The sequence below is a fragment of the Camelus ferus genome, chromosome 9, assembly GCF_009834535.1.
Source record: "Camelus ferus isolate YT-003-E chromosome 9, BCGSAC_Cfer_1.0, whole genome shotgun sequence".
NCBI classification, from domain to species: Eukaryota; Metazoa; Chordata; class Mammalia; order Artiodactyla; family Camelidae; genus Camelus; species Camelus ferus.
Window position 1 is genome coordinate 53,849,837 of NC_045704.1, and position 23,830 is coordinate 53,873,666.

Consider the following 23,830-nt stretch of genomic DNA (forward strand, 5'->3'; position numbering starts at 1 on the left):
AGTAATACTGCAGTATTGTAGAAGTTCTAATGGTAATGTTAGCAATAGCAGTAACGGTGACAACAGTAATAAACTAGTATTATAGTAGTGACAACGGCTATAATATTAGCATTATGGCAGTAATAATGGTAATAACAGTAATAATCATCATCAAAACGAGTAAGAACAGTTGTAGCAACCACAGTAATAAGCACAATGCCACTGCAACCACCGTTAACCAGAGGCCCTAGGAGAGGTACTTTTCACGCATTCTTTCATTTCTTCCTCATGTTAACGCCACACATAGGTAGTATTTTTATCTCCCCATTATGGGGGAAAGACCTGGCGGATGTGGCCGGCAGGCCCTGGCGGATTCTGCAGGCTGCACTGCTGACAGGCAGAGGGCCTGCGGGAAGCGAGGCATCCGAGCATCCTTCCCTGGCCTCCACCATGCTCCGTGGACACCAAGGCTTCAGCTCACAGCCTTGCAGAGCGCTTTCAAGCAGAAACAAACAGGACAAGAGCTCCCACGCCCAAGCAGGTGGGAAAGGGGTGGTGGTCCTACGCCTCGTCTTGGGCTGGAGGCTAATGGTGATGAGAAAGGGCTGGCAGGCCAAGACTGCCTCTTCCCTCCCAAGAATTTCTCCAAAGAACACCATCTCCCAGGGGCCGTGGGGAAGATTCTACTTCAGTGAATCACCCCAAAGCTCATAATTGCTAACTGTGAACAGGAGAGACTTCCTAGCAGCATTTCTTCAGCTGCTGGTTTCACCTGAGCACCTCCGCTGCCCAGAGACCAAACCCTCAGTGGAGCTCCGGGGCCTTTCTCCCATCTGCCTTTTCTGTCTGCTGTCCCTCAGATACCCTGTGCACCTGCTCACCCCACCACGAGCTGCTGCCTAAACTCCACGTGGGGTTTTGGACTCACGTGCCCTCGCTCATGCCTTTTCTTCTGTTAAGAATGTCTGCCTGCCCCTCTGCACAGCTGTCCCTAGATCACCAACCACCCCACTTTGCCCAAGCCCATGGGGTCTCCTGGGACATGGGGTTTTCGGTACTAAAACCAGGAGAGTCCAAGACAAAGTGGGACAAGTTGGTCACCACGGTTATCAGGAAGAATAAAAAAGAATCCACAGAAAGATTAGTGAAGAGCCTGGCCCATAATAAGTGTTCCCCAACCCTCTCACTCTCACTGGGACCATTAGGCTTCCCAGGAGTGAAGCTTACATACAGTAGGTACCCATGAAAGGCTGAGGCAAATCAAGGGAGGTGTGACAGCTGGGTGTAGGTTCAGTGTAAATGGGGAGAAGGAAGGGGGCAGTCACGGGTCTGCCCGCAATCCAGCCCCGCATCCCCGTGATCACGATACTGAAGCCCAGAGTCCCGGGCCTTCCGCTCCCAGAGTCTTTCTCATTTCCTGCCCTGGCCCTTAATCCACCTGCAATGGCTGTTTCCATGCAGCGTGCAGAGTGACTTGTGTGAGATAAAATCGACACTTAATTAAAACCCGGCGCCTCTTTGGAGGTATTATTTATTTATCTGTGTTTCAATGTGTCGAGTGGTGATGTTTAAATGGGCTGAGGGCTGGGCAGGCAGCAGGAACGAGGTTCACGGACGGCGAGATCTGCTCTTTATCGTCTCCTGGCTGCTTAACACCCTCTGTCCTTACTCATCTTTACTTCTCATTTCTCTGAAAACCAGAGCTGGTCTGTGTTTTCATGTGTGTTTAGGACTTTCTTTTAAGGACACATTTCTACCCCAGAGAATAAATCTCTTCTGTGAGGTTTTCAAACTGGAGCTGGCAGGGAATATCAGACAATGCTGACCATCTCCCTTGAGATTTAAGTCTCAGCACTGAGAAGGGACATCTGCTAAGTGACACGGGGACTTTCACGTACTCTCTGTGTGTCCTTTGGCAAGTCAATCACTCCGTCTGGCCTCAAGGCCCTCATCTGTAAAATGGATCTACTGCAAGGACTGCACACAAAGACGCAGGAACTCACCACCGCACTGCAGGATGCCATCTCCTTGACCCGCAACATGACCTCCTGGCTGAACGTGGTTGGCCAGAAAACCTGGGACACCAGCCCTCGGCTGCATGCCTCCTGGGCAGTGAGCTTCCGCCCGCAGAAGAGCATCTCGTTGGCCTGAGAAAGCAAAGGCAGAAGAAGGCTGAGAGGCAGAGCGACTCGCTGTCATTAGTGAGTGTGGACTAGCCGAGTGCACCTGTCCCAGTTCTTGGAGGCAGGATTCTTAACCAGGGGTCAGAGAAGCTTTGGGAACCACATGCAAACACTTGTGTTGAGGTGCATCTTTCTGAGCAGAGGGTGCAGAGCTTCCATTAAATTTCCCCAAAGAAGCCAGGTACCTACAGGGCTTCGTCTGCCCAATACCCATACCCACGTCTGGCGGCAGACCCGCAGGATTGGACACATACCTCAGTCCAGGTACCCCATCCATGACGACCAATTCAGGAATGAGCAGATGATCTACCCTAGACATTACAGCTCTCCATGAGGTTTCCAAGCTGGAGAGGATGGGCAGAGTCTTTCTCCCTCAACTGAGCCCAGGGCCACCAGCTGCTGTGTCCCCATGGAGAGGCAGGGCCACAAAGACAGGCGGGATGCGGAAGAACAGTACTGATGGCACTTGGACTCCTGGACCCACACCTCAAAAGGAGGGGCCCCTGCTGGACCTGCCAGTTATGGACACCATTAAATTCCCCTTTTCCCTCCTTTAAGCCAGTTACAGTGTTTTCATCACTGGCAGAGTAATACCCTAATCCCAGTGCAGAGAGACACGCCTCTCCCAGTGGCCAGGGGCTGCGCACAGGCACTGCCCAGCTGCAAAGGGTGGAAATGCCTTCTGCCTTCTGAGTTGACCTATGCACCCCCCTCTCCAAAGAATTTCCCTTGACTTTGGAGTGTGCAGCTGGCGTACACGTTCTGGGAGGAGCTATGTGGATAAGGACCCAGGCATAGACAGAGCACAGTGCAGTCACTCGCTGTAACTTACCAACGAGTAACTCTCCCACTGATAATTAGGGTGAGATGGTCACGGCCATGTGATGGAGCCCCCCTCCCCTTCAGGACGAACCCCCACCTCCTTCACACAGCAGACAATCCAGTCCCCACCACCACCAACTGCTGTCCATCTGCCTCCCCTTTCCTTGCCTTCCCGGCCCTGAATGCTCAGAGGCTCTTAGATGGACGCTGAAATGTTGAGGTCTCTCAGCCTCTGGATCTACACACAGGTTTCCCTTTGTTCCGGCTGTCACTGGTGGGTCATGATGACCCAAAGGACAATCTTTAACACCAGAGGAGAGAAATCTGTCAGGTTGGTAATAGGCCTACAGGATGCCTGTGGCTGGAGGTCTGAGACAAATACGTGCCACTGTATGTATTTAGAAACAACTCCGTCTCAGGAAGAAGAAAGGTAAGGAAGGAACTCAGGAGGAGCCAAAGAGGACACAGCCAGCAAGAACATGTCTCAGTCAGCAACATGCTCGGAGTCTCAGAAATGGCTGAAATAAAATAATGAGATAAGCCTGTACAATGTTAACATTTTTGTGATTGCGAAGGACGACAAGAACCGGGCAGAGCATGGTCGCCAAGATCAAAAGGGAAAGGGCTTGCTTCCCGGGCCCCCTGCCTGCCTCATTTTCCTGCCACTGCTGAGACTGTGAGCGGCCCAAAGCAGCCCGAGCTCCTGAATCAGAATGGCCTTGCAATCCACCTGTGGGCACTGCTGCGTGGACACCGGCTGGCAGCAACTCTAGGGAGGCAGAGGAAGAGGAGAAAGCCAGGAGACTCCACAGGCCGGGGCGCCCCTGGGATTCTACCTCTGTGAGGGGCCATATCCTACTCAGCACAGAGGAGGGTCAAAATTGTGGGGACCTGAATCCAAGCGTCACAGGGAGGGACCCGCCACAGAGACAGAGAGGCTTACCAGCGCGACGCCCAGGATCTGGGGGAAAGTGTACGAGGAACAGCCGGCAGGCGTGAGGCGGATGGTGGCATAGGGGGTCTGAAACCAGGCCTTCTCACTGGCCCACACGATGTCGCACAGGGGCAGGATGGAGGCGCCCAGGCCTAGGGCGGGCCCATTGATCGCCACCACGATGGGCTTCTTAAACTGGATAAAGGCCTTCACAAAGTCCCTGGGGAAGAGAAGAGACCCTTGTTAGCAGGTGACCAGGCCTGCTGAGACCCACTGACACCTTGATTATGCCAAAGCAGAAATAAGCTTCCCTAAGTGCTCCCAGACACTGAGCCCTGGAGCTGTGGGTACAGCATGGCACACTCAGTGCTTGGTACAAGGTTTTCAGAGGGAAACTCATGGGATGAACACACGTCCCAACTGGCCCAGAGGGTCCCAGGTCACGCTCGCATCCGATTACCACGTCCTTCTCCCCGACAGATATGGACAAACTGAATATACTAAGGAAGACAGCCTGAATGTTAAGGTTCTGAACAGAACCAAAAGGAGGGTGTTACAAGGAGGCATATTTGAACTCAAGGAGAGACGGGATGTTCTAAGGGCACTGGCCGAGGGTGGAGTGGGCAGCTTCGGGACGTAAGAACTCCTCATGATTGCAGATATTCCAAGTTTGGTTCAATGATCATGCTGGGTGATGCTGCAGACGGAATTCAAGCTTCAGATGGTGGGCACAGGAGGAGACTGATGACATTTAAGATCTCTTTCACTCCTAGGCCTGTCTGATTCTGAGTTACCTAAAGGGATGCCAGACTCACTGAGGGTGGTTCCGGAATGCTGACGAGGGTCTGTGTGTTTGGGTGGCTTTGACAAAAATCAGGGAAGGACGCTGGGCTTCCCTATAGGCACGAGGCACCTGGAACCATGGCTACGGATTAGGCAGTATTTTATCTCCCTGCTCGTCTGCACTGAGCAAGATCACAGCGTGCATCTTTACTGTTGAGCAGAAGACACCTGCAATGCCCCCTACTTCCTGTCCCTTAGAACGCTTTTTGCCTTCCCCTAGTTGCTATATATGGTCTATAACAGTTTAATATTCATTTGGACATGGAGGGAAGATCCGGATGTCTACTAAAGCCTGCATCCCTCATTATTCTTAGGTGGAAAATTGGAAACTAACAAGAACGCACAAGAATAAAATCCAAACTCCCAACCATGACCCTGGCCTGCCTCTGTTTACCTCTGCAGACTTAACTCATGTCTCTCTCACCCCTGCTCCCTGTGCATGAGCTGCAGGGGCCTTCTGAGAGTTCTTGGAAAACACCATCATCACAATGTGCAATTATCCTAATTATTTGCTTGCTTACTTGTCTTTGAATTCTCCTTCCCCTTCAGCTCCTTAAGGAAACTCACAGGTCTGCCTTGGGCGCCACCTGGACTCCCTACACATTGGAATCAACACTCAGTAAGTAACCTCCCAGAACGAGAGCAAAGACGGCAGAAGCGTGGCAGTGACGCACTCGCTACTCACCAGACCTGGTTTCCCTCCCCTCTCCTTCCTGAGTCTACAGTTAGAACATGTTTCCCAGCCTCCCTTGCAGTTGGCTGTGGCTAAGCAACCAAGTGCTGGCTGATGGGATGTGAGTGGAAGCCAAATCCACACTACTAGGCCTGGGCAAGGGAACCTCCCACCACACAGTCTTTCAAGCCCCCTCATCTTGACAAGCATGGCAGTCCTGGAAGACATCTGTTGAGCTACAAGATGGAAGGAGTTTGGGTTCCTGAGTCACCACCTGGAGGACAGCCATGGGCTGTTCAGTAACCTCCGTTCAAGGTTCACATATGCGAGAAGCCAATTTCTATCAGAACGTTATATATATTTGGGGATTATTTGTTCCAGCAGCTAATACTTAACTAATGCAAATATCAAGCTGATTTGTCACTTCTTGATTGACACTGTGCCTCTAGAATTCTAATCTAAAGATGCAGGTATCACAGTGATACGGGGGTGGGGGTCAGATGGACTGTGAGAAGACTGCTCAACATTCTACTGGGACAGGGGTGTCTTCAGACCCATGTCATCATGAAACTGCGTGCCCAGGCTTGAAGCGCTGCATTTCCTGACTTCTGCTGACTCATTGTGAGTAGATGACGGAGTTATCTCAGCCCTGCTTGTGGCTGACCCCGGGAGGACACCGCTACACAGAGGGGGACCTGGCACCATGGCCTTCTGAGTCCTGGTTTTCTGGTGGCCCATTTCCTGGCTTGACTTCCTGACTTCACGGCCTCAGTCACTGGTTTTAACATGTGCTTTTTATGTTTACCAAATGCAGTTTGGAGTCTGCAGGGAATGTGGGGCTTCTTTGCAGGGTCCTGGGAACCACAGGGACATTCCATTCATAACCCTCCTCGTACAATTTGACACTTGGATCTCAGAGTTGGGAAGGATTTTAAGAGTTTCCGAGCCAGATCTTCCACTTTTGCTCCATAGCCTCCTGTGGACGCACCATCTGGCCTCTGGGGACCAATCTCAATACAAAAGGTCCACCCCAATCAACACATCCCCCTGCTGCAGGCCTCTCGGAGGTCCCTGTGATACTCCTATTCGCTCTGCTTCTTCATCCATGGCTCTTCAGGAACACACCCTGACCCTCATGACTGTCCAGAAGCTCTCCCACCTTCCAGACCCCAGAGACTTTCACACTACTGTTTCCAACCTGACTTCTGTGCAGGGGCACCAGCGACCCCCAAGGAGGGCTCAGCCCTGAGCCTCCACCCCCACCCTCCCTGTTCCAGTCCAGTAGCCTCATTCATCAGTTCATTTCCTCGATGCAAAACTGTGATGCGCAGACCCTGCCCATGCTTTTCCTATCACCTCAAGCAGTAGATCTCTATCACCAGGGCCCACTGGATGTAGAAGCCAGACAACAAACAGGATATTGCATTACAGATGCTGCCACTCAGATATCCGATCCTGGTTTGGTGGCGGGGCTGTGCTGGGGAGGTGGCTCACTGTCTTCCCAGCATCAAAGTCCTTCAGGTTGACACCAGCCCTTGCTGCTCCCTTGACTCTATGGAGCCTTGGCTTCTGCTGGCTGGAGCTGCTGGGCTGGTCTGATGTGGCAGAGACAGCGGGAACTCTGGGGGGTCTGAAAGACTCAGGGTCAAGTCTCAACACTGCCCCTAACTAGTGGTGAGACCCTGGACAAGTTACTCAGTCTCCGGGGCCTCATTTTGCTTCTTGTGAAGTGGGAGAGCCCGTGCTGTGTCCTGTTAGGTCTCCACGATGATTAAACGCGACTGTCCACCCCGGGCACCAGCACCATACCAGACACGCAGGGAGCCTGATCCGCCGCTGTGATTACGTCAGCAAATGTAGGGAGGGCGGACACAGCTTTCATTCAGTTCTCAGTGGTCTGTGATCTGCTCTCCTGGCCTAAAGGAGACTCAAAGCAAAATTCTGCACAGGGGATATTTAGATTTCTGCTGGCAACTGTGACCCGGCTACCCATTCCCTTTGACCAGAGTCATGGGGTGCAACTCTCCCACTGCCAAAGCTCAGAGCCAAGTTAGCAGGGACCGGGCCCGTGAGCACCAGACACACACAGTGACAGCCATCCTGGGCCCCTCCGAGGGCGGCTCTAGAGGCCCACCTCATAGTCAGACGCAGGCTCAGCTAGAACTTGGGGCTGGAAGGAACAGCAGTAACAATGAAAATAATCCTTTACACTTATCCTAAGTACCCACTATGACCAGGGATGGTCCAAGTATTTCCCCTAGGTTATCTGATTACTCTTCGTTTTAGCAACCTGCCAGCAGGCCGTCGCATCCCCTGTGAGCTCAGGTGAGGGCAGCCTTTCTTCCGGGAGGGGGCAGACGGCTTTGTCTGGGTCCTGGATAGAGGGTTCTGTGGAATGAACCATCTGAGCTCTTCCCACATCTGCTAGTTCTTTCAGTGGACACCTGCAGAGCGAAGGCCGCGTCCCGGGCCAGGTGTGTGTGCGTTTTCTTTAGGAAACTATGAGGATGGGGAGGGAGCACCGCTGGAGGGGGCCGCAGCCGCGCGGCAGGCCCAGACCCTAGAGGTTAGCCCAGCTGAGACTGTGCGTGTCCCGAGAGAAGTGCAAGGGATGTCAGTAGTTAGTTCCAAGGCTCTGTGGCTAAACGACGTCTCAGCCAGTGCTAGATGCTGAACAAGGTTCTTTCACAGGAGACTGCAGATTGTACATACATTAACATGTCTGGAAAATCTGCGGGACTTCCTGTGGGGACAGGACTCGGGGGGCAAGTGCCCCTCACTCTTCTCGGGAAAGCTGCGGAAACTTCTCTGGGAAATGCTTCTCTGCATTTTATTTCTAAAACTTTCACTGCTCTCAGGCAATGTGCAGAAGCCTCTTGGTTAGCCTGGGGCAGGGGTTCTCCACCCTGACTTCATATTAGAACCACTGAAGGAAACTTACAACCCAAGATGCGTTCCCCCCACCACAACTCATTAACTCCCAGGGGGACAGGACTGCCAGGGGGCTGCCAAGCAGCTGGATTTTGGAAAAGCTCCCTGGGGATTCTGCACCATCGAGGCAGAGAACCAGTGGTCCAGGCAACACCCTCATTTCCTCTCCTCAGGTCCTCACCAGCTCACAAACTAGGAACTTTCCCTCCCTCTGAAGCACTGGAAGAACCTCCGCTCCAGCTTTCCCTCTGCTCTGCCCAAGAGGAACTCTCCTTCCTGACGAGATGGCAAACGTCTGAGCTCCACGGCAAATGTCTGAGCTCCACGAACTGCATTTCTCTGGAGATGAGCTAATGCGCTCAGCCTCTCCTCCCATTTGGGAGTCCAGCTAGTGCCTCCACTGAAATCTGTAAACCAGATGAAGGAGATGGCCCAGGCTTTCCTCAGGCTGCAGAGATGGGCGCCTCATCCCTGACAGTCCCGTAAATGAGGAGGGAAGCTTGCTGGAGCCCCTGCTGCTCCCCTCACAACAGGACAAGGCAGCTGCAAAGAGACACAGCTGAGTCTGAGCAGAGACCAAACCCCTGCGAACAGCATGAAACCATGACGCCTTTCCCAGTAGCAGGGTTCAGACTTTCCTTGTCTCTTCCAGCAAGAAGCTGGCCACGGGAAGCACACAAGTGTTCTGAAGCAGAGATTCCAGCGGGCGCCTCCCTTTGAAGAGGGACTCGGAACCCCACGTGCAGGCGTCACGGAGTCATCTCTCAGACACTCTACATCCCTGGGAAACCTCCCACGGCCACACGGGAGTCAGCCTCCAGGCAACACTGCCACAGTGCAGTGAGACTGCAGGCCCCAGAAAACCCCTAAAACATGGCCCAAGGCTCCACGACACCATGCGGAGTGAGTGTTCATTCTCATTGGATCAGGTGGCATCACTGAACCATGACATGTCTAAGTGCCACGTGGGGTGTGGCAGTGGGCGTGTGTGCCCTTCCCGGGGCCAAGGACTCGTGACAGCCCTGCTGGAAGTCACACACACTTACTTTTGACAAATTTGCAAAGAATAGGGAAATAACTACCCTCCAGTGTCCCAAAAGAGTTACTGATCTTTGGGATTGGATGTCATCCCCAGGATCCCAGCTTTTGCCCCAAACACAACGAGAAAGGGGGAAATGCTCCCCAGCCCAATGGGTCTACAGATACACAGCTGCCTAGGTCCCTCCTCCTCCCTAGGGCTGAGCCACGTCAGCTCCAGGAGGCAGGGACACCTAGAAAAGCAAAGATTCCACTATGAGGCAGAGGGTGGGAGTAGTGTGTATAATACTTGGACGTTACCAGATCCCAGGCTTAATGTAAGGAAATAAAATCTCTTTTTGACCAAAAGAATAAAATGGGATGTAACTAAGAGAGCAAAGACATCCCTCATTTTGGCAGGAAGATACTGGATGCCCAATTAAACTCTGAATTTCAGATAAACAAAAAATAATATTTTTAGCTTAAGTATATCCCAAATAGTACATGGGATGGGATATACTTACAATTAAAAAGTTATTTGTTGTCCAAAATTCAACTTTAACTGAGCAGCCTGTATTTCTATGTGCTAAATCTGGCAGCGCCAGGCAGGTCCCCGTGTGTCCGAACACGAGCAGAGCTCACCTGATGGCTTCTGCAATCCGGGTGCTCTCCTTTCTCCGGTCACTGGACAACCGGCCGATCAGGTAGGAGTAGTCCAGGCCGCTGCAGAACACGCTGCCCACGGCGCTGAGAAGCAGCAGCTTGCTGTCATCCGCGGCTGCGTTGCAGAGCGCACGCCGGACCTCCTTCATGATCTGCAAGTAGAGATGGATTCGGGGGGATGGTGAGTGTTCATCTGTAAACTAGGGGCCTTCAGACCTACGCCCACCCCTGGGTGCGGTGGTGAGGAAATCTGCTCTGAACATGAGTCACGTCCAGACCAAGCAAAGAAAACACCAAGCCAGACTTAGCGCATCATCCCCGAATCAGCACAGAACACTAAGGAGGTGCCAGCGGGGCCGCTGGCTGCAGACTCGGAAGCGTGGCTTGGAGCCATCTAATCCTTGGTCAATCTCTGTAAATCTTCTTCCAGTGTTTGTTTGTTTAGCCCATTTCGAGGTGTAGGAAAATATTCCCGTGCACAGCCCAGGGGAGGCCTGGTTTAATTATACTCTCGCTTATCCTTAATTCGACTAAGATGCTCACACGGCTTGGAGAAGGCACATGGGAAGTGGGTTTTGGCATTAGACCCACAAAATTGTCAAGGTGTCGAGGAAAAGAACCATTAGGCACAAATTCTGTATCCAGCTAAACCGTCATTCAAAGGCAGTGGTAAAGATTAGGCACTTTCTGTAGAAGAATGTTTTTACCACCCTTAGACCCTCACTGAAAGAACTAAAAGAGGATGCACTTCAAGAAGAAGAAAACTACATTCAGAAAGAAAAACTGATGTGTAAAGAACAGCACCCAGCAAAGAAATGGGTGAATGTGTTAATAAATCAATATAAGAATTAACTATAAAAATCATCATACTGATAGCGACTAACTGAGGGTTGGGGCTGAACCAGAGTCTCAAGACAGAGACTACAGCCTTGAGCGATAACATCTGGGAAGATGATTTGAGTTAGGACGCGCCAAGGTTATGTGTCTGAGAGTGGTGGCACAGAGGTCATGATCACATGCAGGCTTCCCTATGTGTAAGTAACTTAAGGAAAACTTCTTAAAAGTTACATGAATGACAATGAATGGATGGGCATAAAATAAAGGAAGTTCAATCACTCGATCCAACAGAAGTTAGGGAAGGAGGATGAAGAAATGCAGAAAGTACACAGTAAGAAGAAAAATAATACAAAGGCATGTGCTTGCCTGAGTGGAGCTGACAGTCCAGTGGGGGAGACAGTAAGTGAACAGGCTTTTAAAGGATCATTATTAATTATTCAACAGGCAGAATCACAGGGTACAGTGGAGAAATTTTCTGAGAGTAGTGTTTTTTAAATGATCCTTTAAAAGACCCTCCCCCTTTTGTTAAGCAAGTGGAAGTGCCAGGGATTGAATCCGCTCATTTCTACACAATATTTTATTCCAAGCAAAACTCCTGCAAAGTAAGGAATGGTAACCAATCCTGCAGACGAAGCAAGGGACTCAGAGAAACAAAGTAAGATGTTCAAGGTCACCAGGAAGAGGCAGAACCACGATGCAAACCTCATCCTGACATACCTTCTCTTTCCACTACTGCATCCTGTAGGGTGCCTCAAATAAATGGGTGAATTTTAGTGGAAAAAAATAGGACTAGATGTCAAACTGCATCACGAATCTCCAGGCCTGGGCTCTGCAAGGATGGGAAAAGCACTTCCCACCCTAACAGGGGATAAGCCGCAGACATTCATTTTGAACATCAGAAAAGCTAACAGGCCACTATCATGTGGGTCCTTTAATCCATCTGCCTCCAGAAATAGACACACTCTCACCTACGTATGAACTCTATTTCTCCGAGAGGCAAATAAAAGAAAGCCCCGCTATAAAGACGTGAGCTGCAGTTTTGCACGAGACTCAGAGAGTAGCCTCCCCGTCTGAGGGCACACACACTTGTCAATTAGCAAAGACAACGTCAAACAAACCGTCGCTTTTTTATGAGTTAAACGGAAAGTAAATTTGTGTTTTATTCATGCAACAAAACTGCAAATTACACTTTAAATCTAAAAAAAATACAGTTAGTATACCTTTCCTTTGCCTTTCTCGTCTTGATAATCTAATTTGGACTGATGGCTGAGGTTCTACCTTCTTGAAGGTCACCCCCCCCCAATTTTCTAATGTAACTGGTTTGTTTAAAGGAAAAGGTTCTAAACCCATGCCTTTGCCTTCTTAGACAGAACTCACTGCACACATGGTAGCTACCTCTCCATGTCACTTGCTAGCCTGCAACAGAGCAGTCCCCCCAGTGCAGGGCGTGCCTCTGTAACAAACGGAGCGAGACCACTGTGCATCTTAAAGTGCTGAATCTGTTCTTGAGATTCACTGCCCTTGTCATGCACCTGCCAGCCTCCACTTGCTCCTGTGTCAGTATCTGCGGGAGAAAGCACACTCTCCCCCGGCCACTTCTACCTTCTGATCTGCCGTGGGATGGAACCAAACAACCACATCCATTAATCATGGGTCTAAAAAGGGAGCAGACCAGGATCCCTCCCCCTCCTTCAACTTTTCCTGAAAGCGTGCAGACTTGTTAGTAGGTTATTGTGATTGTCCAACAGAATAGCCTAGGAGTGTGGACTCTCATGGTTGTGATGGAAACAGAAAGAAACACATGAGAGAGCTATTTAAGAATTAACTGGCTTGAGGACAGTGTGGATATGGCAGGTGTGACCAAGAGGGTGTGAGCTGTGACTCCTGCACGTCTGGGGGGTCCCCGTGGGTGCTGGTGGAGGCGCTGTTTGCTGAGGCTGAGAGCAACAAAGGAAACCAGGAACTGGGTGAGGGCCTGAGGGCCTCTCCTAACGGAAAAGTGGATGTGCTTTCAACCACCAAGACTCGGGACAATCTGTTATGCTGGCTCTGTCCTTAAGGGGTACTTTCATTATTTTCCTGGTTCTTTCCTATATTCCAGACGGAAGAAATATCACAACACACCTGCTAGCCTCAGAATCTAGTTAATACACACAGTAATGTATGAATCTGTGCCCATGAGGCCAATCCAGCCAACGCCATATACACAACTAGAAAAAGAAATGCAATTACCACCGTGAAGGCGGCCTCATTCCAGTCCCCCCGTGAACAAGCAAGGCTGGGTCTGCTGGTGGCCGTTATCTCTGTTTCATCTTAACAAGGACAGGATCCTTTATGTGCCAGGGACTCTGAGAGCCTCTTTGCAGACATTATCTCTAATCCCACAGGGAAGATGCTGTAGAATTCCTATAAATGAGAAAGCTCAGAGAGGCAAAGTAATCCCAAGGTAACAGAAGAGGTAGACTGGAAGAGGCAGGATTCGAACCCAGGTCTGCTAGGCTCCAAACTCTGTATTCCTCCCCTAACACCAACTCTTCATTTCAGTAGGATCTTTCCTTCAGGGCTGCTTCACCCAGTTAGCCAGATTATCCACAGAATCAATCCACTTTGATTGCTGAGAGAACTGAAAACACCACGCCAATAACCGTTTCTCTATTTTCCTCCTGTTTTGTGACCGACAGACACCAATTAGGTATAAAACTCCTAACTAACCAAGCCCACATCTCAGAAGGTGAGAACCCGGGCCCCTTAACAGTCAGATGCCACACGCTTCTATCAGGAGGAGACAATAGTTAACAGTCAAAGCTGCTCCAAAGAGACAGAATGAACCGGGAGACTTTACATTTATTCGGTTTCTCAAAGGAAAATACTGTGCCTTTTTAAAGCACGCTTTTTAAAAGTAGTGAAGTAGAAAAAAAAATCTCAGAAGAACTGGTCTCGGGTGAATGTTCCATGATGAGCTTAAAACAACGTTTCCAGGTGTAGAAACGTGGGAAGGGCCTTTCGGGTGAACCACGGGCCCTGGACTTCTCTGAACCCTATGCAGAGGTCTACACAGCAGAGACTCTCAGGATGGTTCTGAAGGCAGAGTGGGGAGAGGCCCCAAAACTTAGAAGAGGAGCAGCAAGTCACCACCAGCCCCACAAGCTCCACAGGCTTTGGCCACTCTCTTCCCTCAAGGGTTAACAACCATTCTCGACCGTCCCCCCACAACCCCTGTAAAGAGCCATACTCTGTGTAAACCACGATGACAAGACACGTGACTGCAAGTGCAAGGACACGGTGCCTCCCACTCCACCCCACTTCCCGGGCCTCCCTGAGAGCCAAGCCATCTCCCAATCCCAACCTGGGTGGACGGCCACTCCTTGACCGTGTCCCCGCCAAAAAACACAGCCCCGTGTTCTGCCCTCCAGGTCAGCACTGCCACCGTGGAAACGGTAGTGCAGGATGTCGCAGGGACAGCAGTGCAGTGAGCTGTCCTCAGAGGGCCAGACACTGCGCTGAGTGCCCGAGAGAAAGCAAGGGGGGCCGCAGTGGGAGGGCCCTGTCCTCCTGAAGCCGCGTGACCTTAGCCTGTTCAGTTCTTGGGGCCTATGTCTTCTCATCTATAAGATGAGGATGTGATAACCTGCATCAGAAGGGTCCTGGGGGATGAAATGGGCTAAACAGCAACTGCCGACAGTGAGAAGCCACTGCCAGCCGCACTGTGGTCATTTCTGGCACTGACCACTCGGCGCCCTGCCAGGTGCGTCCAGGTGGAGGGACTGCGTGGGGGACTGTCTTCCCACATTCGCACCATTAACAGTTTCTTCCTTGCTCTCCGCTAAGTACCCCATCCTCTGAATGGTGCTATACCTAACTGCATTAAATGTTCACTGTTTCCCTGTTCTATTCACCTAAGACCTAAGTAAGATTAGCATTTTTAAAAGTAATACAGAAAAAAAGATAAACTGGACTTTATCAAAAATGTTTAAACTGTGTATAAAAGAACGCTATCTAGAAAGTAAAAAGATAACCCATGGAAAGCCAGTGCCCCGCTGTGACTGCAGGAGAGGTGCCCCGCCCCGCCCCGCCCCACCCCCCTCACCTCGGGGGTCAGCGCGTTGTTGTCCGAGGTCTGGCTGGACAACAGGATGTGCGTGAAGCCCTCCTCCTTCCGCACCACGATGTCCCGGAAGCGGCAGTTGCTTTCATTCTGGCGGACGCTGTACCTGAGCCGCTTGTCGAACACGTAGTCCTTCTCCGCTTCCAGCTTCCTCTTCACTGGGCTGGGCAGGTTTAAGCCCCCGTTGGTCAGAGCAGAGCCTTCCAAAATCAGATAAACAAAGTGAGGAATGGACCGGGGACAGGCAGGCAAGTGAGGGATCTGAGGGGTGCTCAGATTTTCACGGAAAAGGTTGGACATGGCCAGGACCCCCAGGCACCCGGTTCCGGGTGGTGAAGGGCCTGGGGCTTAACCGGCACATCTCTAAATCTGGCAAAGGACAAGAGGGCTCCCTGTGAAGGATCCCCTGTGCAATTCTGATTCCCTTTCCTACCCATTCACCTGGGAGCACCCAGCTTCTGCTCAGATGCCTTCAGCAATGGGGAACCCACTTACGGCCACAAAATGAACAAAACCCAAATAACTGCAGCTTTAGTCACAATCACCAAAAACCAGAAGCAACCAATATGCCCTTTACTAGGTAAATGGATAAACTCTGGCTTCATTCATACAATGGTGTATTATTTGGCAATAAAAAGAAATTCATTATCAAGCCATGAAAATACATGAACCAATCTTAAATGCATACTACTTAGTGAAAGAAGCCAGTCTGCAAAGGCTACACATTACATGGCTCCAATTATATGACATTCTAGAAAAGACAAAAGTAGAGAAACAGTAAAAAGACAAGTGGTTGCCAGGGGTTCAGGTGGAGTGACTCAGGAGGGTGGAATTGGTGAAGCAGAGGGGATTTTTTTTTAGGGAAGTGAAACTGCTCTGCATGAGACATTAAGCTTCTGTCGAAATCTGAAGAACTTTACAGCACAGATAGTGAACCTTAAAGTATGCAAATTTAAAAAACTTTATGACATTTGGAGGAATCCAAGGAGGAAATGCAGAATGTGATAAAAGAATCTAACTGTATGACAGGTGTATAAAACCAGCTCCCTGAAGGGGTCAGCAGAAAAGGTGCTGATCCGAGTAACTTTAGGAAAGAGTGGGGCTGTAAAACTAAAGGCAAAATAACCTGCACAGAAGCAGTGGACTCCGGTTGATAAAGTCGATTCCCACGGAGGTGTGTTAACAATTCTGACATTGTACATGTATGCAGGAGTTGAGCAATTACAGAAATGGACAGCAGACGGGAGGAGGAAGGTTTCTCACTTTTGGAGCGGAGTTTGCAGATTAGCAAGGGGAGGAGGCTAGAATGACCCACATGGTCATGGATGAGCTTAACAGAGATACAGATGGTCACACACAGGAACACTCACAGGCCAGCGTGTATACACAGGTTAGTATATACACACCAATGTCCATGCTCTGCCAGCCCAGAGGGCCCAGAATCTGACATGCCAATGGTAGTGAGCACACATGGAGCCCAGATCTTGGTTTTGGATACCATTCTCCATTAAGGGAACTAGGGCTCTCTAGAGAGACGGCTGATCCCAGGACTGGGGCAGGAAACGTGCAAGGTAGGCTTGTAGAGGCTGAAAGGAAGGAAGTACTAAAAAAAAAGATAATAAAAAATAACCTTCAAAGTGATGGGGGCATGTCAAAAGGATACAAGAGCCAGCTAGAAGAACTCCTGATGGCCAAAGATGAAACAACTGGAACAACAGAATAAAGAAGTAAGTGTTACGTTATAACTGAAAGCGTAAAGTGAATATCCACGAGTCCACAATGAGATAATTAAATGACTGGATAAATGAATGAGTGGGAGATAAGAGACAGATCTCCCATGGAGAATTCCAGATAGTTTACATAGATGCTCTGCCCTCAAGGTGTAGAACCTGACAGCTTTATGTGTGGGATGCACGTGGTAACTTCCTTCCAAGCGGCGTGGGAAGTTGGGGGCGAGGGGGCAGGGTACCTGGCGGTGGAGAAACCTGACTGGAGCAGATGAAGAAGTCAAAGCCCTCTCAGCCAGGTGAGGAAGCCCAGCATCGACAGGGACAAGGCGCAGTGAGGGTGTGCACCCTGACACGATGTCAGGAGGCGACCACTGGACCTCCGGAGTTTCCCTCTCAAAACCCCACAACTTCCATCTAATCATGAGGAAAACACCAGACAAATCCAGATTGAAGGGCATTCTACAAAATACTTCATCAGTGCCCTTCAAACTGTGAAGGTCGTCAAAACCCTGAAACGTCTGAGAAACTGTCACAGCCCTGAAGAGCCTGAGAAAACAGGAAGTCAAATCTGACCTGGGATCCTGGACCAGACTCTGGGACAGACATGAGGCAGAAATTAAGAAAACCTGAATAAAGAACGGACTTTAGTTAAGTGGGACTAACTAACAAATGTGCTGTGCTAGGTAAAATGTTAGTAACAACAGGAGAAGCTGAGTATGGAGCATATAGTCACTCTCTATATTATCTTTCCTGGAAATCTAACACTGTTTAGAAAGTCAAGTTTATTTTAAAGAATACATTTTACAATTAAGTTAACTTAAAAAAATAACACTTCTGAGGCCATCTGACATGCCAGCAGGTTTGAGAACCTGGACCAGTGGTTCTTACACCTGAGCATCATCTGCAGCATTTCCAGATCACCTGGAGAACTGGTAAAACCCAGCCAGCTGTGTCCACCTCACTGCTGCTGCCCCTGCTCCAGTGACCAGGCTTTGAGAACCAGGGTCTGGACAACCTCCAGGTGGACTCAGATTCTTAATTAGCACTGGTGGGTCTTGGAATCTCAAGAACAAAGCCAAAGGCGGAGACTAGGTAAGGCTTTCCTGGACCCCTCCCTGCATGCCCTGACCCCAACCAGAAGGGCGCCCAGCCCTAAAAGGCACAAAAGCACCAGTGCCCGTGTCATCCAACAGACTCCGAGAAGCCTCCGCCTTATGTACTTTTCCATCACCCAAAGCAACTGGGCTTTGTCAAACACCACGATGCGGGTATATGATTCAACCAACTCTGGAAAGTAAACGCAAGCACTTAATTAAAAGGCTTGTGTAAAGGGAGCTGTTTCTTCAGGGTCAACCTCAAAACTCTCAGCTCCTCAGATGGCTCCCTAATTGGAGCCAGCCACGGGTTCCACAGCAGCCCAGGCAGAGCCGTGCCGTGGACCTGCCAGCAGAGGATAGCGGGTTACAGGAGCTGCTCTCAGTGGGTACCAGCTTTTTCCCGGGTGAAACGAGAAGCCCAGGACTTGAGAACATCAGTGCTTCTTTCCGGGTAGGGGAAAGGTCTGGCTAACCTCCTGCTGCTTCCCTAAGCAAGTCAAGGTGCTGTTTGACAATTACATACATTAAGGAGGAGGACCTGAGGGTTACCTTTTGCGAGCAGCACTGGACATGGCCACTAAACTTCTCAACAGCCCTACAAAACAGCCATTCTGAGTCCATTCTGAGTCCATACAGGAAAGAGAGAAACCGGCTGGGAGCCACAAAGCTTTTGAATCGCAGAGCCCGGATTAGAGCCAGCTACTTCTCATTTCATTCATTCATTCACTCAAAATCTCCTTATTTATCACATCCTGTGTGCCGGCTAGCATACCAGACGATGACAGCCACTAAAAATCAGAGAAGGAAGGTTCGTGCGTTCCCAGAGCTTCCTGCAGGTGTGGGAGATGGAAGTAAACCAATAGTTAAAATAATTACAGACTGGAAAAGATAGGGTGATGCAATAAAGAATATTGGGGAGGGGGCATGTCTGTGAAGAAGCCCACCTGCACGAGGTGAAGCAGCCCCCGAGGGACCCCCTGATTGAACAAACCATAAAACTACCTGAGCAGCACAGACCTGTTTCTCCAGTATCAGAACATGGGCTCCCATCTCCACTGGTGACTTGGGAGGGAGGAAGCGTCTGTGAGGGCCTGGATCTGCCTCCCGTGAGGCTGCGTTAGGTGCCCTCTCTGGTCCTAACTCTGCCCTCGCACCCAGCTGCTCTCAAGGCCCCGCCCCTTCTGGGGCACCGTGCCTCCAGAGACACCCAGGAAGGCGCCACGGGAAACAGAACATGCTGGACGAATGGAAGTTTTAGAACCCCAGCCCTGTGCTTGCTGACTGGGAGAAGCGAGGAAGCCACGTGGGCTCTTGAGTGTAGTATCCTATAAGATGGGGTTAATTGTACCTACTTTTCAGGGCTGTTCTGAGCTAATTTAATTGAAGAACCGATACAAGATTAGCAAGGGTCAGGCTCATTCTAGGCATTTCAGAAATGTCAGCTGAAAGATGACAAATCATTCCAGAAAAGAAGAATTAGTTGGGGAGTCCTTGTAGCCCTGCCCCTCCAAGGGCCAAGCCTGGGGAACAGACCCAGGTGAGAGACGGGGCATTGCAAGCAGAAAGGGGATCAACCACCCTGGTGAGCCCGAAAGCCAGAGTGAAACCTGATGGTGGACTCGCATTCAAACTCCCACACCCTTTCCTCCCAGGGCTGCAAGGCTGGGGGTCCCAATAGCCACTCTGTGCTCAAGCTTCCCATGTGGGGAACAGGAGACACCACCCCTGCCTCTCAGGACAGTCAAGAAGTGAAGGAGGACACATGTGCTGCATTTCTGGGACAAAGGAGACTCCCCCATCAAGGTAGTTTCCTTCCTTCCATTCCCTTTAGCCTTCTCACATTCCTTCCTTTGGAGTACAAAAGGGTTGTTTCCCCTGAGGAAGGCACCTCTGCTCCAGACATGCAGAAGGGACAGATAAAACACGGGGCTCGCAGATAACACCATCATCTCTGCGTGCGAGAGGTGCAACATTTACACAAAGCACGGCAGGGGGTGGAAGTCGGGAGGGGTGCTCAGGAAGTGGACACAAGGACAGTAGAAAGGACGTCTCCCATGTGAGACGGGAGAAGGGACCTGGGCCCAGGGCTGGATGCCAAGGGAAGGCGTGAGGCCCTCCACAAAGGCAGAACAAAAATGACAACACCACATGCTGCCTGTGGCCAAGACTTTATTGGGAGCTCTGGGCCAGGTGGAGGCAAACACAACTGTTAGAGAGAGCGGGAGAAAGAGAAAGCAAAGCAAAACAAGCGTCCCTCTTGAAATGAGTCTGCATATCAAAACTCCAAAACAGGAAAACATCTTATGCTTGGAAATTTAGCCAATAAAATCACCGCTGGTGACATAAATTAGTCCAAATAAAACAAAATGAATATCATGAGACAATCTGCAAGGACTTTAAAATAAGAATGTTTAGAATGTTCAAAGTGATAGATGTAAGAAAAACAGTCACTTAAAATAAACAAATTCTCACACAAAAGCAGGCAGAAAGGAGAAGAGCACAGGGGTCAGGTAAAGAATGAATTAAAAAGCAAATGACAAATAGGAAAAAAATTTGCATACCACAGATAAAAGATCCCCAAATTGTAATGAAATTCTAAAGAGTGAGGACAAAAAGAACAAAATTCCTCCAGGAAAAAAATGGACAGAAGATATGGACATACAATGTGCAAGTATTATATAAAAATAGCCCTAAAGTATAAGAAAATATTTCAACTTCACTCAAAAGAATAATGCAAACTAAAACTCATAGTAAAGAAATAAAAATTAAAACTACACTGAGATACCATTTCTTATCCATTCACTTGGCAAAAGTTCAGAATCTTGACAAGATACCCTTCTAGAGAGGATGTGGGGAGCTGGGCATTCTCTTAACTGTGGGTGGAATGCAAAATGGTACAACTTCCATGGAAGGGAATTTGGCAATATGTGTACAAAACTGTTCATGTGCTTACTCTCAGCTCAGCAATCTCACTTCTGGAAAAGGAACATGAAAATATACTAAAAAAAATACACACACATATATTTATACACACACACACACACACAAATTTACATACACACATAAGATTATTCCTTACATTAGTCACAATTGCAAAATATTGTAACTACCTAAATATGCAAGCTTAGATTGAAGAAATAAACTATGGTGCATCCACACAATGGAATACTATGCAGCCATAAAAAGAATGAGAACTATTTCAATGAACAAATGAGGGATTTCCAAAACATACCAAGTGAAGAGAGGCAAGGTGCAGAAGTATTTTACCTTTAGTGTAAGAAAGAAGGGGATAGATAAATAAGCTTATTTTTGCAACAAAAAAAAAGAGGAAAAATAAATCAGAAGACAATAAGACTGGTTTCCTACAGTGGTTGGCAGGGAGAACAGAGCAGAAGAAATGCAGAAGGAGTGATACTTCTCTGAGTACAGTTGACCCTTGAACAACACAGGCGTTAGGGATTCCAACCCCATGCAGTCAAAAATCTGCATGTAACTTTACAGTTAGTCCTTCATATCCACAGATTCAACCAACCATGGATCATGTACAGATTTACTGAAGGTGGAGATAATGAATACAAATCACTTTTGAACTCAGTGTAATGAATAATATACCCTCAAACTTATCCTGAATTCTTCTCAGTGGGTTTGCTTTTCATAATGGTAAGGGTGGAGCAATTCTAAAATTATTTTATGAGCAGTACACAGTGAGCAAATGAGTAACTGTGCCATGTTATGAAGAGACAGGGCTCTTCCTACGGAAAAAGGGACATACAAATACGAAATATGGGAAGGCAAGGAAGAATTCAGTGGGATTAGAATGAAACTGGAGGTATCAGTATGAACTGATGATTTTTAAAATTATATATATTTCCTAGCTCTGTTAGCTGAAAGGGCTTGGAAGAAATAAAGCTCTAATAGCAATGAGCACACTTAGATCTCAGATATTAGCTCCTAAATTCCAATCCCCACTAAAATGAGCCAGGGCTTCCCAGAGAATTGGCTCCTTCCAGGGCTGGGACAGGCAAGACACAAATTGGGCTAGAAAATCTTATTGTACCTGGAAGTAAGGAAGTGATCAAAAGAATAACCAGTCATGTCAAAAGGACATATGAGGCAGTGTCAAGGGCTCCCTCTGGCCAAATTTAGGACAATTGGAACATAAAAATAAATAAGGGGCAGTACTGGATTATAAACCATTGCATAAAATAATCTTCAAGTCTGTATTGATGATATGTAGGTAGGTAGGTAGGTAGGGAGATAGACAGATAGATAGATAGATAGAGAGGGAGAGAAGGAGGGAGAGAGGAAAAGAGGGTATGGGTGGGTAAGACAGAAGAAAGTAACATCATATCAAGTATTTCAGTGGAGATGAATAACTTGAATCTAATCTTGAGGAAACATAAGGCAAACTCAAAGTGAGGAACACTCTGTAAAATAACTGGACTTTAGTCTTAAAAAATGCCAGTGTCAGTGAAGACAATGGAAGACCAAGGAACTGCTCCTGAATAAACAGAACATGACAATTAAAGTCAGCATGGATTCTGGACTGGTTTCTATATCGGAGGAAAAAAAAAATCTAAAGAACATTATTGGGATAATAGGAAAAAATGGAATATAAACCAAAGACTAGATAAAAGTACTGTATCAATGCTAAATCTCTTGAATTTCATAACTGCACTATGTTGACTTAAGAGGAAATCCTTTTTCTGAGAAAATACCAATACTAAATATTACTGGGCAAAGAGGCATGATGTTTGCAGTCTACACTCAAATGGTTTAGGAAAAGAGTAATAATTTGTACATAATCTGTACAATCATTTGTATACATGTTCTAAGTGTATACATATGTGTATACATATGTATTTACATATGTATGTATTTACATAAACATGTGTATACACACACTACACATACAGAGAAAGAGAGAGCAAACATGGTAAAATGTTAAAAACCGGTAAATCGCAAAAGGGATTATTTACAATGTTTGCTGTAAGTTTGAAATTATTTCAAAAGTAAAAGTTAAATACATTTAAAATATACATATTCTGCAAATAAGAATCAAATTAAAATTCCATACAAGGAATACCTCTAGGAAAGGAATACTTGAAGAGATAACAGCTAAATATTTTCAAATATAAAACAAAAAAAAAAGTTCTTGGCCTCAAAGAGCACTTTCTGTATGAAGCAGAATAAACAGACAAATGACAATGAAACTTCAGAATGTCCTAGGCAAAGAAAAGATCTTAAAATACATCATGGAAAGAAAAACCACATTCTCAGAAAAGGACTAACAGGCTGATAGCAAAAGCAGTAACAGAGGCCTGAGAAAAATGAACTATCATCAAAATGCTGGGAGAAAATAATTATCAACCAAGAATTTCATACCCAGCTAAAACCGTATTTAAAGGACCAACTAAATGAGCATTTTCAGATACCCCAAAGTAAGAGAGTTTATCGACCACCAACTCTAAAAGAAGTATAAAGAGAAACTTCAGCAAATCAAGAAGTTAACTCATAGGAGGACAAGACATAAAAGAAACACAGCTGATTTTTATAAATTTAGTAAATGTAATTATGGGCTGCAAGAATAATGAAAATCATGTTTTGTGTTTAATAGCATTGGGTGGACAAAACAGAAACAAGATGCTCATTGAGAAGTTAAAATCAAGAGGGGTCCTCCTTGCTGTATCAATAGGAGGACATCATTATCTGCTAGAAAATTTATAGTTAAGTACCTATGCTAAAATTTAAGAATACAAATACAATCTGTGGCTAGCTTCCAAGTTAGCCCAGAGAAAGGGAATACACAAAATGTATCAATTCAATTAAAAAGTATGAAAAGGGCAGGGGATGGGGATGGGAGCGGGAGCAGAGAAACAGAACGATGAAATGAAAATGCGAAATAAAATAGGAGAAAAATCCAAATATATTAATAATCACATTAATTTGTGAGCACGTGAGATTCATATATTAAAAGATAGAGATGAGCAGATTAGAGAAAAGAATAAAGAACCCA

At 47.9% G+C, this 23,830-nt stretch overlaps 1 protein-coding gene across 1 annotated transcript in view; it reads right to left on the minus strand.

Annotated features, from left to right (window-relative positions):
- The window catches only part of CDYL2 (chromodomain Y like 2), a 150,111-nt gene that overhangs the window by 7,354 nt on the left and 118,927 nt on the right, over positions 1 to 23,830 (minus strand). Inside the window, exons 3-6 of the mRNA XM_032486832.1 lie at positions 14,970 to 15,187; positions 10,025 to 10,197; positions 3,928 to 4,138; positions 1,983 to 2,126 (exon numbers count right to left, since the gene is read on the minus strand). Of these exons, the coding sequence (XP_032342723.1) occupies positions 1,983 to 2,126; positions 3,928 to 4,138; positions 10,025 to 10,197; positions 14,970 to 15,187 (746 nt within the window). The remainder of the gene's footprint in view (positions 1 to 1,982; positions 2,127 to 3,927; positions 4,139 to 10,024; positions 10,198 to 14,969; positions 15,188 to 23,830) is intronic.